Consider the following 19,562-nt stretch of genomic DNA (forward strand, 5'->3'; position numbering starts at 1 on the left):
TAGATGATTAGAAAAACAGTACATTTGTGAGAAAGTCTTAGTGAGATTCAAGGTTTTTTAAAGATTACAAATATATTATGTTGAGGAATCAAAATGATAATGGGAAACACAAGGTGAAGGATGAGGTCAGCAGCTAACTTGGGTAAAGATGCTATACCTCATTTTAATATAGTAATGTCAGCATTACACTGCTTCTCACTAAGACAGGATCTGCTTTGTTCATTCCCAGATCTATATTTCAGTTCTTGGACTCCGCTAGAGCAGTTTTGCATCTTATACCAGGCTTTGTTATTATAGTTTCATATTTTCTAATTAGTTTTGATTTCATTTTTGACAATCCAGTTCAGTTGTTATATTAGATGTAAAAAATAATAATAATAACAACAATCGTATGGGGTAGTTGCCAGAGGAAAGATTTAGGAAATTGTGTCTCCCCCCCCCAATCTAATGATTTTTTTAGTTAACTACTGTAACCTTGGCCCCTTCAGCTCATCTGCTCCCTGACCTGCTTTGGCTTTCTTCCCCATTGCACACAAACAGACTGGATTGTATAGTTACTGGCTCTCATTTATTAATTCTTAGAAGACATTTTTTACTTCAACGATAAACATTTCCAGGAAATCAAACACGGCACATCAGTTATCATCCAATCCCATCGCTCCCATTACGGCGTTGTCATAGGTGTAATTATAAAATTGAGGAAAAAACAAACCAAACCACAGACAGCACATTGTTTTTAGGGGTTTAATAGGTGTACAGTTGTTTAAAGGAAGTGATAAACACATACAAAAATACCCTTTCAATACATTTTTAGAAACAAACATCTAAACGACCTGTTTTGTTAAATGTTTCTGAACAGTAAAACATGAGTTGTCTGAAACAGAGTGGTGCAGATTCAAAAGACCTACCTGCTATGAATGCTATTTAAAAAATAAGAAAAAAATCAAAAAGAAAAAAAATCACATGGTACAAATATGCAAATATAAATAAAGTGATAAGAAAACCCCCAAATAATGAAGAATATGCCTTTTGGAAAAAAAACTGTTCTCTGTACATTTAGTTGGGGAAACTGATGCTAGAAAGCCTATGTCCCAACTGTCAACCTGCTCCAATGAAGAGGGCGCCCCATTAGCATCGCTTTACACTTTACTATGTTTATATTTATATATCCTCTGTACTGAAATCAAATGCAAAGACACCCAGCTTCAAGATGGAGGGTTGGGCAAGGCAAGGCAAGAAAGTAGTTATCTCCCGACCCCTCTCCTCACCACCACCACTGCCACTAGTGGCCCCAGGAGATGCCTTTTAAGAACCTCCACAGGAGGCGCAGAGGGTTAACACCCATATAGAAGGGAATTTTGTCTCTCTCCAACACATAAACACAGCCATCTATGCATGCACGCTCACACACAGTCAACCAGATATGCATGCATACACTCACAACTCTTCAAAAAGCTTCGAACCATCTTTTTTTGTTTTGTTGGGTTTTTTTTTTCTTGTCACAAAGCACCACAAACTTCCCAAAAGGACATGAAATGCACTCACAACCGGGACCTGGTTTTTATAAGGATCACACTTCACAAGCAAAACCAGACCACAGTGAACAGGTGGAGGGGTGTGTGTGTGTTTGGGAGGGGGTCAAGCAGTATTTCCAAACATTTTGTTTAGTCCTCCTGATGGACTAGAGCGAAATTACTACGTGTCAGACAATCAGCCAATCACAGACATAGAAAGCACTTCGGGGGAGGGGGGGGCGGTGTCTAAACCGTTCAACGCTCACTTTTTTGTGTCGGGACACTTTTCTGACATCTAGGGATTGAACGAACGTGAGCAGAAAAAGTCAGCCTTCTTGTCCAATCAGAGACGGACGGGTGTGACACTGAAGCTCAGACAAATAGAACTATAAGCGTCTGTGGCACTTTGATATGGTTCTGGTGACCGTTCCTGTTGTCATGACAACATTTTCTTGCCCTTACCAGCCCCTGAGAAGCTCTTGTGTTGCCCAAGATCATTTGCGCGCCTACACCTGGAGTCCATGCTGGTCCAATGAGCTGTGGTTTTAGTATCCAGTCACATCCAAGCACACCCTCATTAAACCCTCCCTGCAACCTATGCAGTATCTACTGAAGATATCCAGGGCACTGGACAGTTTGTTTTTGGACAAGCAGTAGAGAAAACAAAGAAAAATTACATTTTTTTTAATATACTTTTTTTCCCCATTTTTAGATAAAACTACAATAGAATGGTCAAAAGTTTTAACGGTGATCTTTTGCTCCTTTTTAAGACAAAAAAAAGTTATGTACATCAACATTTACTGTACAGGTTTCTGTTGAGGACAAAAGAAAATGAAGGAGTAAAAGAAAATCAGCATACACCAGAAATGTGTGTAGCAAGTGCTGATAAATGATCAGGGCCTTTTTTTTTTTTCTTTTTTTTTTTTTTTTTAAACTGGAAAAAAGGAGACGATGAAATAGAAGGACAGCATGTTTTCCTCTTGTAATGTGTAGATTTCTAAACACAGAGTTAAGAAGAAGAAAAGAAAAGAACAAAAACCTGCTGCTTTAGTTCTCGTGTCATATCTCCGAGACTGCGGGAGGGGGGTTAAACTCCCCTCTGGCTGTGAGTGTGTGACAGCAATGGCCGAATCCCCTATCCACTGGCAAGACTGTAATCTCCAAGTCTGAGGTGAGGTGTCTGTGCTGCTTCACGCTTCAGACTGACTGACCTGAACGCCGCCGCCTGTCCCTGTGTGAAGTCACGTCCTCGGTGTTTGACTTGACTTAAAGCCCCTCACCTCGGTTATCTGTGTGAATCCAGTCTTTGTTGGCAGTTCAAGCTATATGGATTCTGGCCTTTTCTGTTTCTTTCAGCCTTTTGGCCTGTTCCTCCGACGATGGGGAGTGGGGTCTCTTGGAGGCTGCTCCGTTCAGAGGGTCGACTACTCGACTCACTAGCGTGGGGATGGAGCTGCCGATGGGAGGCACCACATGTTTGGATGTCACATGTTCTACAGAGAGAAAGATTGGGACAGAAATGGTGAGTTTTTCCACTAGCCTTTGTATTGTATCTTAGCTTAGCATGTGCTAACAAACTAATGGAGAAATTATGCAATACATTTGGATCTTCATTAATGGATAAGATAAAAAAAAAAATCACTTTCTTATATACACACAATACAATCTAATAGATCACAAAGAGTAAAATCTTACTTGACCAACTCAACATCGTAAAGGAAAGCAAAACAAAGCTCTGCTTTTACTTTAAAATGATATGGAAAATGTGGTGTTTAGTGGGGCAAATCAGAAACGCAGCAGGTCGCTAAAGAACACCTGTAGTGAGCAGCACTGCAGATGCACGAGTGTGGTTTGCGATTAGCAGCACTGACGCGTCACCAAAGTCGACAGCTGAGCGGCGCGATGGAAAAAACATCTGAACTAATGTAGTGTGCATCACTCAGAAATGAGTGCAAGATCACCGTTCTGGAGGTCACAATTAATTCTAGGACAGCTGCTGGTAATGTAGGCTGAGGTGATGGTTACCATTTCAAACAAATGCTGTGCTGTAGTGCGGCTTTGGGGTTTGTTACTGCGTTTGCTCCAGCCATTACATGCTGGTTCATAAGTATTTTGTCGAAAAATCTTTAATCCAATGCTACTGCGAGCTGAAAAATAAAAGAATTGGTTGAAGTTGCCTAACCTCATTTTTTTATCTGATTAAAAAGGTTGATCTTTTTAAAGGAGTTGTTCATTTTACTTTAGGGCATGTCTTTGATCCAAGAACCAGGGTTGCTAACCCTGATAACACACATCTGGGTTATTTAGCTCTTTAAAATAAATAAATAAATAAATAAATAAATAAATAAATAAAAGCACAGGAGAATTTGATTACAGAAGCTTGATTAAATGATTTGATGCAATTGATGATATATGACCCTATTAATTCTTTGATATTCCACAGGCAGCAGTATGCCATGAGTGTTTTTCAAACAGGTGTCGGATTGTTCTGCCGACCTGTAAATGACCAGATCGCAGGGTGATTAATCTCTTGTCCTTTTAAAGTAAACAAGAAAGGTAAATATAGTCTCTGATAACTGACAGGACGCAGCAGTGACTTTACTTCAGGTTTATTAAAAAAAAATAAAATAAAATCTTATGGACATCGCTGCCGTTTGTTTGTTGCTTGTAATTTATTTGATTTCTAATTAATGATGTGCAGTTTTATGAAAAGAAGCTATTGAAACAAATACTCACTTGAGCCAATCACAGGAATGGACATGCCCTTTTCCTCGCTGGCAGCAGGAGCGTCTGTGGTGAGGGCGTCCTCAAACACGGGCGGCTTGGGAGGTGTGATACTGCACAGACACGTTGAAAAACAAGCAGGACAACACATACAGCACATCAGAATTGCATCAGTGAAAGCAGCACTTTCAACTACTAAATGTGATGGGAGAAAAACTCCATACATACAAATAACTGATGAAACTCACTTGTGGCGGTTGAGGGCCAGTTTAATGGAATTTTTCACAACACGACAGCTGTTACTGGCAGGGAGAGGCGAGGAGGCATCAGGCAGCTCCATGCTGGGAAGTCTCTGAGGGAGGAAGAACAACAGCAGTGTTAGAAATCACCTCAAGTCTTTTAATAAGTGATTTAACAAGTAAAGATAAAGAACTTGCTTGTGTTCTTGAGGTATCGATGGTTGGAATGGGCTTTGCCTTTGATCCAGCAAGAGAAGTCTAACGAAGAGAAAATGTAATTTGTTTTTATTGCTTTACATTACTGAGAAAATCCTTTATTATTAACAGTTAACAGAGGCAGACACAGCAGCAGTAACACCTACAATGCTGGATGCTTCTCCGTGTGTTTGGGGGTCAGACGAGGGTGGATATGGTTCTTTGAAGGCAGCGTCATCATTTGACACCACCTGCAGCAGCAAAACACAACAGTGTCAGCATCTGGTCCATTCTTTTAAATATGTCAATAAGTTGTCCAAATGCTTACGTCTGTGTTTTTTGGCCTCTTGGCCGGGTCCTCTTGTGTGGGCGAGTGCGGTCTCTTGGAAGGAGCTCCGTTGACTGAGTCCTCCAGGCCGTTGGGCTCCTCTTTGGGGCTGCTGGTGGCGGTAGGCTTTGTGCTGCTGGTGATGGAGCTGCTGGCTGGTGGGGAAGGAGGCTTTGCTTTAAGAGGAGGTTCTTCAGGATGAGGAGGTGATGGAGTTGGGAAATCAAAAGAGGACATGTTAGAGACCAACTTAACAAGTGCACAGTAACACTTTCTGCATTTCCTTAATTAAAGTATTGCAGTTTAAATCGACATTTCTGTTAGGAAGCAAAGTAAAACATGCATTATACACAGTCCCTGTGTGATTTTATTTTAACTCACTTGTACCAATAACAGGGATGGACATGCCCTGGTCTTTAGCTGCAGCAGCAACAGGAGCAGGAAGAGGAGCAGCAACAGCAGCAGGAGGAGCAGCAGCAGGAGGAGCAGCTGCAACAGGTGCTGGAGAACCCTCCACAAAAAGCTGCTTAGGAGGACTGACGCTGCAAAATGAAGAGCAGAAAACATGACAACAATTTGAAGACAACTGTATTCATGAGGTAAAAGGGGATTAGGAAAAAAAGGACAACACTAACAGTAAAAATTACACACAAGTAGTGCATCATACCTGTCGTCTGTGTCAGATGTAGGCTTGGAGGGTTTGCTGGGCGGGGAGTTAAAGGGAGTCCCTGAGTCTGTGTCTCTGGAGCTGTCCAGGTGACTGCTGTCGAGGGAGAGCCGCTTAGAGCTGCCACCATTAGAACTACGGTTCAACTCTGCTATGCTCTGCGGGAGGACAGATTTGTTAAGGAGGAGAACAAACCTAAAAACAAGACAAGCATCGCAGAGCAACATCTTACTCTCTTTTTCTTCTGCACCACTTCAGGAGGCAGGTACTGATGGAGCTGCTTCTTCTTCACATGTGTTGCTTCAATCTTCATCCCATCCTTCAGCATGTTGATGTTGTTGGCTTGTCTGTACACTGATGTGCACAATGTCACGTTAACATTGACAGGACAGACAACCTCTACAGGTGTATATAAATGTTTGTTAAACATATAAAAATCATACAAATAAGCTCCGGTCATTTCTGCCAATTGACTCAGTGAAACACCCGAGATGTATCTGTGGTATGTTTGTGTCCTTTTTTTAATGTTAAAACTCCATTTACACTAAACATAACAACATAACTACAGCAGCAGAAGCACACAACCTACACACCACTATAAACCACAGTAAATGATTGATTGTTAAAGTTGCAAAAACTAGTGTTTTTTAAAAAATTTTTAATAACCATAAAAAACCAAACAAACCCAAAAACATCTCCCCCCACTTTACTTTGCCGTCAGCCCATTTTCAGTGGAGAACTGAACTCATCACCTGCGCTTTTGAAAGCCACCAGATTTGTTTGACTCATACAGAAACTTTACGTTTCAGAGCTGTATGTTACACAGCCGCACGAATGATTCATCACACTGTGTGAATCTGAGTAGTAGGACTCAAAAGCCTAGCTAAAAAAAACAAACAAAAAACAATCTACTTGTGTATTCTGGAAATAAAACGACTGTTTCTGTGTGGATAGGATGGAGAGAGTGTGTGTATGCTCTGTTGGGAAGGACTGCCGTAAGATATGGTGCAGCAGTAAAAACATTTTTTGCCTTCGCTTCGGTACCATTACTCTCTTCAGCTTTTGCAAACTGCGGACATAGAAAAGACTATAAAGACTAAGCACAACACGGACATCTCATAGGATCCCTTTAAAAAAAACCCTCAACAACAAACATCTGAACTAAACCTTTGGAAAAAGGAGCTAAAATGTTTGGAAAGGTATTTTCTGCAGCAGTTCCATTCAGTTCATTTATAAACTCACCTGTTTTCCCTGATATATACACTAAAGTAGAGCACATGTTAATGCTGAAAAAAACAAAACAAGCCATTGTCCTTTTTCCTAGAATGTTCGAAAAGATTTAGCAGCAATTTTTCCTTCAGCTCATTTAAAACGCAGAGTGAGGTTAGACCTACCAGTGTCTGTGAAAGACTGGATGTCATATGTCAAGTCTATGTTCACACTCTCTGCATTCTCCACCTTCTTAAAGATGATCCCAATAAACCACATCGACACAAAATCGTTCCTGTTGGAGAAAAACACAAAAAGAGCACGCTCCCTTAGAATATGTCTCGATGTTCTGGTTGAGCGTCTGTGGATGAAGCTGGACTCACTCGTTCCGGTTCTCTTTAGATCCCGGGAATGACTGGGGGTTTACATGAGCCAGGGTAATGTACTCGTTCCTCTCCAGGTTTCCCACCAGAACACGGATCTTTGACTCCACCAGGCCGATCCTGGGGAAAAAAAACAAACAAAAAAAAACAACAACATTAAGACGTGGTCAGGGAGGGTACACCACAAGGCTGTGCTGACAGGCAATGATGTCATCGATCGATGATGGTCACAGTTAAAGGTGTTATAGTAGTAGTGTTATACTACTAATGACAAGTTTGCATGTCAACATACAAACTTTTCTGTGTGTTATAAATGTGACTCTTGCTGCAGCTGCTACGCTTTTTTCCCCTTTGTGTGCATGTATGAGACGTATTGTACGTTATGAATGGTGAACGGCAGCATAATCATAATGGTAGACTTCTCAGGCACCCAGTGGCAATGCAACAGGGGGAAATAGGACGACTACACTATGAAGCAAATCGCCCAGTTACAGTGCACTTGGTACAGTTTTCCAACTGATGTGCAGGACAAACTGTATACGATGGCTGGATATAGTCACTGTAACATCACCCATTAAGTGAAGGCCTGTTTTTGAAGCTTCAAGCTGAGTGTTTTGGCTCTTGCCGCAAATCTCAGAGAAACCTAAGGAAACCGGATGGGGCTCACAATCACAAGTTAGGCCTGCTAAATCCTTGTTTTGGACTTAATCGGACAAAAATGATCATTATACTGTCTTCGATAAGACCTGACACTAGTTGCTGAGACTAAACTCATCAGGAAAGAGTTTACTGAGGTTCTAGATGAAGACCTATACATCTAAACAATTTCACTTTTGTTTTAAAAAGAACAAAAGTCACACACCGAAGCTACATTCACCTTTTTCATACACACTTTACATAGATGATCCTGTACCATGACTGTAAATACAGATGAAACTAAGCTGGCATGCAAACTGGCAGGCTCAAATGTATCAATTAATATCAAAGACAATGATGGCTGATGGTGATTTACAGATTTAGAGCTCCTGAGCTACTAGAAATCTTGATCTTTGACACTCACCATTCCAAGTGGTTTTCTTCTGTCGATGCACTGGCAGTGAGAACAATGTAATGTCTGCCACAAAAAAAGAAGAAAATAAATAAAGTTAGACAAGTTATGGTCAGAGTTTACCCTGCTTCTCGCCCTGAGACAGCTGGGATAGACTCCACCCCCCCTCGACCCTAAAAAGGATAAGCGGAAGAGAATGGATGGAAGTTATGCAAATAATAAATCCAGAGGTCCCGAAAGACCTCAGGCTTTCACAGAGACTGGTGTTGGTCTGCTGATGCACTACTGTGCAGTCTTAATGATCTTGTACCAATCCTCAATACCACACCGAGGAGCAAAATCCACAGTTTTTGGGCATCGACAGTCCCACCACTGCTCAGGTGACCATTGTAGCTCCAGTAACAGAGCAGCACCAACAGAAAGCCAGCAGAAACTGCGTGTGGGAGGAACATTCATAAACAAAGTGAGTCACCCTAAGTGACCACAGAATGACTCAAATTTGCCCACACCACAGAAACAATAACTTGCTTGGGGGGGGGGGGGGGGGGGTAGGGCAAGTTGCACTAGTTTGTTTCAGCTGCATAAAGCATTTGTGTTTTTTTAAATATGCACCTGGCAAATTCAAAATGTAGAACAAGCAAAAAGCAAAGGGGAGGGGTGTCCCACACAGGTACACTTACATTGCTATCCTCAGGCGGTTTCAAAAGCACAGACAGAGCACTCACTTGTATTTTTGGAAAAAGTTGGGCGGCTCAAACAGTTTGGACCACTCTGCTTTGCCCTGAAGAATCTCATCTGTGACGCTGAGACCTGTTCATGATAGAACGAAGATGGATTTGATGACTCAGCCCTCGTGTACACCCAGTGTAAATTGGAAAACACTGATGAAGTGACTTCGCAGTGCTACGTTGCTGATTCACTCTTTACCGTATTTGAACTCCTCGCTCATGATGGTACGTGTAGACGTGGAGACGTTGTATGTGGAGTTCTGCTGGGGATAGGCAGGTGTGATGATGGGCATCAGGTGATATCTGTCAGCTGGGTTCACCTAGAATTTAAAAAGGTCGATTAATTAAGGAAAGACGCAGCACAGGGGACTCTTGTTGGGTTCTCTGCAGATCAGGGAGCTGTTGCGTCAGTGCACTCCACCCACCGAGCTGAATGAGAAGATCAATTTCACCACAACCCACACCCACACGCACAAAAGCAACATAAAGCTAAAGGTACACACATCCCACCCACCCACACAGTACATCCCAATTCACTCTGCTTGCCTTAAATTTCCCTCATTTGCATTTTTTCCCCTCAGGCAATGTGAGGATGGCGGAATTAAAGAAACTATTTCTAAAAAAACAAAAAATAAATAAAATAAAATGGAAAAAAAAAAAAAAAGGCTATGAGCCATAACTAATCTTTAACATCAAATGAGAGCTATTCATGTTTGCCAGCATTACAAAACACTTGAAATTTTATGTGCACAATGAGCCTTAACACCAGCTGCATGATAAGCATCACCAAATCTGGATTTAGCCTGTCACAAAAGTGGGACACATTCTTAAGTATCCTGCATATGATTGGTTTTACACTGGATACTTGCTTTTCTGTATTTAAGAGAGAGGGGAGGGCCTACGGCCAAATGCCAACTTACCACCAGGAAATAAACAGTTTGTGCTTTTAACAGTCCACACTGTGATGAATGTCTCAGCGTAAAACAAACATGTGGCATGAATAAAATCTAAATGGTATTTTCAGCCTACAGCTCAGCAGTCGCCAAGTGACTGAACGGAAAGGACACCAATATGCAATTAAAAAGTGTTTATTGCTGAAGGCACACAATAAACATGACACAGTAGTTACAAAGGGCTTGAGTGTTTTCAATTAAGGCAAAAAGCATTTAGTTTGAAAAGAGATTTATAAGCAAAGTTATAAAAACAAACATATGACAGCTGGAAAAGGAAAAGACTGAAAGAGACGAGCTGCTCCTGCTCTGACTGTAAGAGAACAGGCTCAATACCCCCTCTCATCAACTCTGCAGCACCCCCTGGTGTAAGGATGCGATCACCTACAGTCATTTTACATTCAAAAACAATTTGTTTTTTTACATCAAAACGCAAAATTAGGAGGCCACGTTCATTTAAAAGCCACCAAACCACCAAATACTGTTCATTAAAAACCACCTAAACTATCACAGGAACAACAAATGTTCAGACGAAAAGATTTTTTTCAAATCCCGAGAAAGTTTGATTAAATGTTCTTTATTTTTACACAGATCCAAGTCATTTATTAATAGCTTCAATGTCTTCTTCAGTTTAAGTAATTTCCCATGGCTCTGTGAGGTTGACAAGATAGAACAGAGTTACATTTGCAAAAAAAAAAAGTCTCAATATGTCCTGAAATATTCTGTACACACACCATTGCCCCACTCAGCCCTACCACTTATGGTACGGTTACCATATGTATACTAGCGCTAGAAGGTACGAAGGGCTTAGTCTCCAAAATAAATGAGACTCCCATAAAAAAAGATTTCAGCTCTATTCTGTATCTAATGCACTTTCTATTGTAGGGGTGTGTTATCTGACAAGACGTCCATGTGGGAAGTCTTCCTTCCTCCAAACTGCTCTGCTCTGGGAGGCCTCCTCCGAGCAGAGTTAAGAGCACTGGAGCTCATGAGTGGGACCCAATCAATGTCGTGGTCACGTGAGGACATAGGGATGAGGAGACATGAAATAAGAGATGTGAAATGTACCTACACACTAGCTGTCGAGCCAAATTTAAAAAACACACCAACAAACTTATCACATCTCCATCCAGATAGCTTTACCAGTGTCTACACAGCAATACATGTGCAAAACAGAGGGCATAACAATACCATAAGAAGGTAAAACACTGGTGTAATACTCACTCTCGGGTCCCACACAGGCAAATTTAAATTACTATCCTCAGGCTGTTTCAAAAGCACCGGATTCGGCCACTCCCTACAAAAGGAAGGTAATGAATGCAGTAAATAAATATATTTGGGCTGTGAGACGCTGCCAAAAAGCAGAAGACGATAAGTTGCAGAATCTCACCATTTAGAGAAAACCAAGAAGAACTTATGGACAAGTGTGGCAGCAACAGCGTTGGGGTAGAGCTGGCAGGTCCTGGCTACCAACATAGCCCATGACACTCCACCCAGAAAGCCCAGCATGTTGGAGTAGATTCCTCGACCTGCAGCCACAGGAAATGTTACAGGTTATTGAGAAGAGCATCACTAACCACTCTGAGTTATACACTGACATGTGAGAAAAACAGGAGGAGCGCTTTTGTAGTAATAATAATAAAAAATTGGATCTATATAGCGCTTTTCAAGGCACCCAAAGCGCTTTACAATGCCACTATTCATTCACTCTCACATTCACACACTGGTGGAGGCAGCTACAGTTGTAGCCACAGCTAGGGCTGAACGATATTATCGCAAATGCGATATATCGTTCAGCCCTAGCCACAGCTGCCCTGGGCAGACTGACAGAAGCCAGGCTGCCATATCGCGCCATCGGCCCCTCTGGCCTTATGTGATAGTAAACACAAATGTTTACATAAAGGATTTGCAGACATGTGACCGCTTACCACGTGGCATTAACTTATCGGCCATTTCGGACATGTAATAAGCCTGAAACATAGTGAAAAACCTACACCACATATAGATGAGACACACTATAGCAGCTATGAATAAACAAACAAGTGTATATACTCTCTCAGAGGAAGTGAAACACTTTGTGACAAGCATCTTGCTCGTTATGTGGAGAAACGTGGCAGCGAAGAGCTGAAGATGGATGTTAACTTCCCCTCTCCTGGCGTTCTCCCCAACATCACACCACACGATTTATATCAAACATTATATTGAACGAGATAAACATTCAAACTTTTGTCGACTTGTATATCAGTATTTTGTGTCAAGATGGGTAACAAACTCTAGTTACTGGACTGTAGTCACTGGATCAAGTGGACCACGATATTGATATTGGCACCTCTCTGTGCATTATCCCTTACATTATCAATGGGTCAACGTAGCTCATTTCTGATTAACGACAGTCACACTGAGATGAATTGTTGAGGATATCTGTAATTTTCCGTCAGTAAGTGCTGCTGTTATTTCCTGTTTGCTGCCATTTATGGTTGTTCCTGAAACTTTGGATCTTATGTGGGCAGATTCGAACTTAGAACATAAACTCTGGTGATTTGAGAATGTAATCAAAGTTTTGATCAGAGGGAAAGCAGTTAAAAGTCTTTGGACGCTAGAGTCTAATGTTAGCTGGCATGATGTTAGCTTGTGATGTTATATTGTTGTTTAGCCATCTCTTGTCAGCTGTCCAGAAACGGGAGGGTCACATGTCTGATCTGGTACCGTTAACCAATTGCAACAATATAGAGATTAAACTAAGTTTGTTCACATAGGATTACTCATGTTATAACCCTAACTTGGGGCGATCGTTGGCAGTTAGTCTTGTAATCGGAAGGTTGCCAGTTCGAGCCCCGGCTCTGACAGTCTCGGTCGTTGTGTCCTTGGGCAAGACACTTCACCCGTTGCCTACTGGTGGTGGTCAGAGGGCCCGGTGGCGCCAGTGTCCGGCAGCCTCGCCTCTGTCAGTGCGCCCCAGGGTGGCTGTGGCTACAATGTAGCTGCCATCACCAGTGTGTGAATGGGTGGATGACTGAATGTAGTGTAAAGCGCTCTGGGCTCCTTAGGGACTAAGTAAAGCGCTATATAAATACAGGCCATTTACCATTTAACTTCAACTCAGGAGTGAAGCTTAAGATGAGGAGGGTGAGAAGCTGAGTGTAGTGGTGAAGAAGGCAGATGAAGATAATAATAATAAAATAAATTAAAAAAAAAACAAAACGAGATAATACATGTAAAAATTTTAAATAGTCAAATATTGTTTCAAACAAACACTGGTGATTTTAAAAATTCAAGTAACTTATATTTGTTACGCCATTATACTGTTTATTTGATGCCTGTATCCAATTTCTATTTAAACTACTTGAGTAATTAGACATGATTGCTAACGCTTATTATGGCCAATATGGCAGCTCTCAAGCGATGTGTGCATGACGCCACGTCCTAAACCTCTATACAGGATACACAACCCAAGTGCAAATAAATACAATAAACGCAAACAACGGCAAACACATAGAAAGTGCAAGCACACATACGTTTTGCCCAGAGTTTGATGGCTCTCAGTGTCAGTCTGAAGTTCTCTTTGTTCGGCACCAGGTACAAAATTTCATCAGTTACTCGACAACCTGTAAGAAAAAAAAAAGGCAGTGTTACAGTTGTGGAAATTACCATTAGGAAAACTTTGGAGATGTGTCAGTTTTAACTTAAAGCCTCAGATCAGCAGTGACCACTGAGCGCACCATTAAGGCTGCGGATACATCGAATGTCCAAGTTTCTCAAGATGGAGTCTCCCCTCAGGTCCAGGTTGTCTGGAATGGATTGTAAGGCCAATCTGGCAAAAAGCAGGTCAATCTGCTCACACAGAGACATAAAACATTAGAGATAAAAATGTTTGCGTCATGGGATTAACCCTTCATACTTGTTGAAATGGGAAACATGACCAAAGCAACATGGCACAAAGTACCCTGCAGCAAGCATGTTACCAACACAGTAGTGTAATTAGTTTACTTTAATCAGTATGCATGCACTGATGTAATCATGATTATCATTTGGGTGACAATGAAACTCACCTCAATTCCATCAAATTTGAATTTTATCACTGGTACAAAAGCATCCTCAACAGCCTTGAGGGAGTAGAGAACAAACAAGAGGCCTCATCAACAACAAAGGACATCTGAGGACACTGTAGGTCAGTCTGCCCCCCGCTGTGTCAACAAGACTTACCCTGAGATCTTTAATCTCTTCATGCTGTTTCAATTTCTCAAAGAAAGACTGGAAAAAGTCTGTTCTTTCTACATGCCGTGGAGCCACACATAAGGCATCAATATCAGCTCCTGTAAGGAGGAGTTACTTTGATCAGTGTCATCTGGATTGATCAGCAGGATAAAGGGTTGATGAATCAAATGATAGTAAAGTTGATTCAGTCAAGATTACATGATAAAACGTTATGGTTTAAACTAGGTATGTAAACATCCAAAGAAGTTCTGCAACTATTGAGCACAACAGGCCTAATGACTGCTCATGTTTAGTGTAGAAAATGTTATGGGTTTAGAGGAAGTAGCAATGTTCAAGGTGACTAAATTACTGAACATTTACATGAGGGGAAAAAAAACCTGCCAAGGGGACTAGAAAGGAAGAACACACAGGGAACATTCAAACCTGAGCAGATTTTTAACAAAGGAGTTTAAATATTGACCATGTTGATGAAAATGTTTTGATAAACAGTTGGAATTTTTGAATCACTTAAGAGACAATTTGTGGCCAGCATAACAGAAACTGTCGCATCAGTTTGTCGAACAGCAATGCCCTTCCTCTGTTTATTACACAAATTTCAAATATAAATTGAATTTTAGCACTACAATAATAAAATCCGTTGCTTTCTCAGTCTACTTGATGGTGCTATTGGTTTTTTTTCTAGTAAAGTCAGCAGAGGCAACTGTAGGTGTGTGGAAGGAAGTTGGGAAAACATTTTTGTAACACTTTTATAAGAGTGAGACATGAGATTGATGTGACACATGATTTGAAAGTGTCATATGGCAGTAAAATAGAAGAAATCTACAATAGAATTCTACGAAGATCCCAAGATGGAAAAACAAACAAAACCAAAACAAAATCAAACACACTGTGCACCCTTAGCTTAACAGAACTATCTCCAAATTTGCTCAGGATGGTGGAACTTGGGTACGCGATGCTGCAATGTTTGTGACCATAACAGCTCATTATCTCACACAGGACTGGTAACTGCTGTCTCACATTAAAACACCAATGCATAACAGTAGTTCACACGTGATTGCATTAAGTTGGACTAAACTGTAATACAGATCAGGCTGTCATACGTGACATCGCAGGTTTTTAATGACAGCATGTTTGCACTACATTTTCATTCCGCAGCAACTAAAATTACTGAAATGAAAGACAAAGAACTTCATTTGCAGTTTTGCAATATCTGATTGCTCATTACTAAGAAAAATATTTACAATTACAATAATATATCAATATATAATATATTCTGTCCGAGAAAGCAAAAGGTTGAAATATAAAATACTGCAAAGTTTACATGCTAACCAGGTAACTTTAAAAAATGAGAAGAGTGCAAATCACTATTATACTCTTGTATTTAAATAAAGATTTTACCCTTTTGTCACACTGGCCAGCTGTTTAAAACAATGGCAGACTCAAACCACATTCACACCAGTGTTTGTTTACCCAGTTTTTTGACCCCAAAACTAGCCTTTTCAAAACCACTCAATAGCACAGGAACATGACAATGACAGCGACAGCCTTGTGTTTCAGTGCCGTCAGGGAGAGCTGAGCTTTTCAAAAACAATGTTGCACACCTGCTTGTACAGGGTTCTGCAATAGGTGGTAATAATGCTCAGCTAACACGCTCTTTTTGTGCCAAAAGAACCAGCCAATCATCATACACTACAGGTTTCACGTTGACAAGATGTTAAATTATTAGAGTAACAGATACACATACCTTTTGTGTGCACTCCAAGTCGGTATGAACCAAATGTAAATATCTTGCCCCCAACACAGCTAATAGCTGATGGTGGAAGGTTCTGTAGAGCAGAGATAAGAAACTGAAGTCAGTATGACTTTTAAAAAAACAGAAGAAAGTGTTAGTGTCACTTTAGTGTCTGATTAGACAGTTTAAGATTAAACACTTCATAAAGCACTAAGCCCCATCATCTTCACACAAGACGGGGAATACACTTGGTTGGAAACGTAGAGAGATGCAGACACCAAAGACCATTTGTGCTTTACTGCACAGGTATTTATTATTTTGTAGTGCAGCTGAGTAGTCACAAAAATTGGCAGGCATGTGGATGTCGTCATATGGCTCTGCATATTCGTGGACGAGGAAACTTTAAAGCAAAGATTATACTCTGCTGGTTCAATAGACACCTGTTATTTATTCTTTAAAGGGTGCTTGCGTAGTTGGTGTGTCTGTAGCACAGTGTTTCTGTGGGGTCACAAATAAAGTGCTAAACACGTGGACATCTGCAGTGATACTCATGCATTGTTGATAAAGCTCATTTCAATTGAGCGCTTTCCCCTGTTAATCCAATAATTAATGTCACACAACTATAGAGAGTGGGAAATTCTGTAAAACTGCAAAAATTTTGCCTAACTCAATAAACAGTTAAAAAAACAAAAAACAAAAACAAGCATTAGACAGTAGAACAGCCCTAGTCTTAAATGGGATTTATGGCCCAGTGGTGGTGGTGCGGTCACTGTCCACTCCAGGCCTGCAGACAGGTTTGTCATCAGCGTAGTGGAGGTAGTGTACAGAGTATGTGGTAGAATTGATCTGTGGGCCACTCTTGCTTGTAAGATTGTTGTTCCTCCAGAAACAGAGAAGATCAAACTTCTGATGCACAAAGAGCTGAAGTGAAACCAAATGTTAAAAAAAAAGAAAAGAAAAAAAGTAGTGCCTACAGTAGCTAGGGTCTGTGTATTTCATGCTGTATTTTTTTTCTTTTTATCTTCGAATTCTTTTTCCACAGTTCACCCGTTCCCAGCGAACTCCACTGTTGCTCCCTTCTCTATTCTGGCCCACTTGTCAACTAATCAAGAGTAGGATGACACATCACCCACTTCCAGCGACAGGCAATCAGGACTTTGGAGGAGTGTGTGGAAGCAAATATGATTTAGGACAGTAGGTTTGGGGTGGGTGAACAACCCCCAAACAGAGATGCGCAAACAGGCAGACAAATTTTTGGGACCGTAAATCTCAGTTCAGCATGACCATAAAATGAACTCTGGGGGTGGAAACTGGTAATAGGGTTAGAAATCATTCAGCTTCCCAAGCAGAACCTACCTTTAACTCACTGATCTCTGCAATCCATTCTTTAACAAAGTTATTCAGCTTCCCAAGAACTGCAAGTCTGAAAAGAAAGACTTTTTAGCTGACACTTCTTTCACAATCCTTCATTTCCACAAATTCATTGAGAGAGTGAAAATGATTTTCACAAGGTCACCTGTCCTAAGAGTTTACATGCCCATGTACATTCACTTAGTTAATGTGCACATCAAATAAAATGCAGACAATAGATATCAGAGAGGCTTAGTTTAAATGCTTATAGCTCTTCAAATCATAGGTTTGTAATCAACATATTCAAAAACTGTATTGTGGTGATTGGTATATTATTAACAAAGAAAGAGGGAGAGAGAACATGCATTCCTCACCTATGGTTGAGTTCTTCTTCATCTTCAAACACTCCAAAAGGTTTCATTGCATCGCAGAGCTTCTTGGTGTAGTGGTGGTCTATTTCTCGTGGGGGCGCGAGGCTAATCGCAGAGGTGATGCCATAGTGTTTCTGAGGCTGCTGCCCACTAGGCATGGTGCTGCGATAAACGTGGTACAACAGATCAAAAAGCAGATACTACACCACCACTTAGCACACTTTTTTTAAGTTTCAAGCTCAGTAAGAACAAGACATGAACCATTCCCCAACGCGTTAACAAGACTTTAATAAACACCAGTCGGGTTTTGCAGTTAGCTTGTTCTGTTGCCGCGAACACTATACTGTGTAAACACTCCACAGACAGCAACCTGATTAAATCACATCTCCCACACACAGCAAGCTTTAAATCCATAGTTGTGTGCAATGTCGAACTTGGAAAGCGAGTTGACCAAGACAGCAAATTTAAAAAGTGCCACTATTCAACCTCTCCTTACAGCGTGCGAGCGTTAGCAGAGATGCTACAAACACGACGGGAAGCTAACAATTTGGCTAATTTAGCAAGTTGGCAAAACGTTAGCCGGATGCTACGGAAGAATTGGTTTAAGTAACGACTCGACAGAAAGACATTTTAAAAGTTGTCATTTTCCCAAATAAAACCAACAAGTGGAAACTATGCGGGTATTTTGACACATTTACTCTGCAGTTTCCCACCAGCGACAAAGCGGGACAGCCAGCAACCGAAGGCTGCAGGCCTTGTTGTGACAGTTTGCTAACGTTAGCCTTTAGCCTATTCTTCAGAATAGTCTTAAACGCGGGCAAAATCATTCATGAGGAAAAAATGTGTCACATGCATAACTTACCTTGACATTTCTTTCATGACACTCTAAAAAGCTTGCGCTGTTTTTCTGCTGCAAATCCGTAAAAAACACAAAGAAAGTCAGCAAGTGGAAATGATAACAGCCTCGACCTGATTACAACAATGGTCACTTTCCAGAAAGCAGTTCAAAGCTTCCCAGTGAACCGGAATTAGTTCTTATGTGTGAACATATCGGTTCGTGTCTCTGAAAGAATATTTATATCTAATTAATCCGCAAAAAGCAAGGACGTTTCGGTTTCTATCAGCTAAACACACGTCCAAATGTTATATGGAATTTTTTGAACCCCAAATTACAAATGTGACGGTTTTACTGAGACAACTGCGTGCAGCACGCTGAGCAGAAGGCACCGCCTCAGTGAGGCCACAAATCACGTGACCACCGAGGCCTAGCTTGAACCTGATGAGCCCAACAAAACACGAGCGGATGCAGGTAGCGCTAACATCCAATTTTCTCTTTAAAAAAGTGTATCAGGAATAACATATAAACTATAATCAATACTTAAATAAATAATAAGCTTCAAAACGACTAAGTATAAAAATATATAATACGTTGATTAGAGGTCACGTTACTAATTTGAGTGTACACAAGCTAATGTTGGTTGTGATGGGTTAAAAGGAACACACAGGAAGAGAACCAATTAAGTCTTTATCCCTTCATTGAATGACCCCGCTTAAACAGTTTTCATAAAATTAAAAGTACATTAAAAATATTAATTGAATTGTAATTGATAGACGCGTTCTGACTTTATGTACAGTCTGTCTACAAAATAAATACTTCGTAACTGTTGTATTGGGATGATATTTTATTACCTTTGTGACCACGAGGGGGGGACCGTCTCACAGAAAAAAACAATAAATAACAGATGCAACAAAATATAGCTTTAGTTACAATAACTAGATAGATAAAAGTATTTTCTTTCTTTTTTCTTATTTTGTTTATGGCATAGAGTTAACTCAGACTTTCACTCTTTGAATAAACTGGCGGAAATTCCTTTAAAAGCATCTACAGCGAGTTTAATATGTTTTTGGA

The 19,562-nt window shown here is 40.7% G+C and overlaps 1 protein-coding gene across 1 annotated transcript; it reads right to left on the reverse strand.

Annotated features, from left to right (window-relative positions):
• Window positions 1–730: 730 nt before the first annotated feature.
• Window positions 731–18,887, reverse strand: papolg (poly(A) polymerase gamma). The gene is made up of 24 exons (XM_086258346.1): window positions 18,516–18,887; window positions 17,657–17,815; window positions 17,289–17,355; window positions 15,945–16,026; window positions 14,189–14,298; window positions 14,035–14,088; window positions 13,705–13,816; window positions 13,501–13,590; window positions 11,376–11,514; window positions 11,210–11,282; window positions 9,235–9,355; window positions 9,033–9,117; window positions 8,320–8,373; window positions 7,260–7,379; window positions 7,062–7,171; window positions 5,900–6,021; window positions 5,668–5,825; window positions 5,382–5,542; window positions 5,001–5,191; window positions 4,840–4,923; window positions 4,676–4,735; window positions 4,487–4,590; window positions 4,251–4,351; window positions 731–3,007 (listed from the first exon to the last, which is right to left on the reverse strand). Exons 1-24 carry the CDS (start codon window positions 18,530–18,532, stop codon window positions 2,832–2,834), a joined length of 2,550 nt encoding a protein of 849 aa, XP_086114472.1. The 5' UTR covers window positions 18,533–18,887; the 3' UTR covers window positions 731–2,831.
• Window positions 18,888–19,562: the final 675 nt, after the last annotated feature.

This window comes from Aulonocara sp. 'chitande type north' Nkhata Bay, linkage group LG13, assembly GCF_057382095.1.
Source record: "Aulonocara sp. 'chitande type north' Nkhata Bay isolate Kocher_YH1m ecotype deep benthic linkage group LG13, A_spYH_male_GT1.1, whole genome shotgun sequence".
Lineage (NCBI taxonomy): Eukaryota > Metazoa > Chordata > Actinopteri > Cichliformes > Cichlidae > Aulonocara > Aulonocara sp. 'chitande type north' Nkhata Bay.

Excerpts from the sequence above, each read along its gene's own strand:
- papolg (XM_086258346.1), bottom strand. Across the intron at positions 16,027-17,288 it reads CAGAGATCAGTGAGTTAAAG|AACCTTCCACCATCAGCTAT; the intron begins GTAGGTTCTGCT and ends TCTGCTCTACAG. Across the intron at positions 9,356-11,209 it reads TGCCTGTGTGGGACCCGAGA|GTGAACCCAGCTGACAGATA; the intron begins GTGAGTATTACA and ends TTTAAATTCTAG.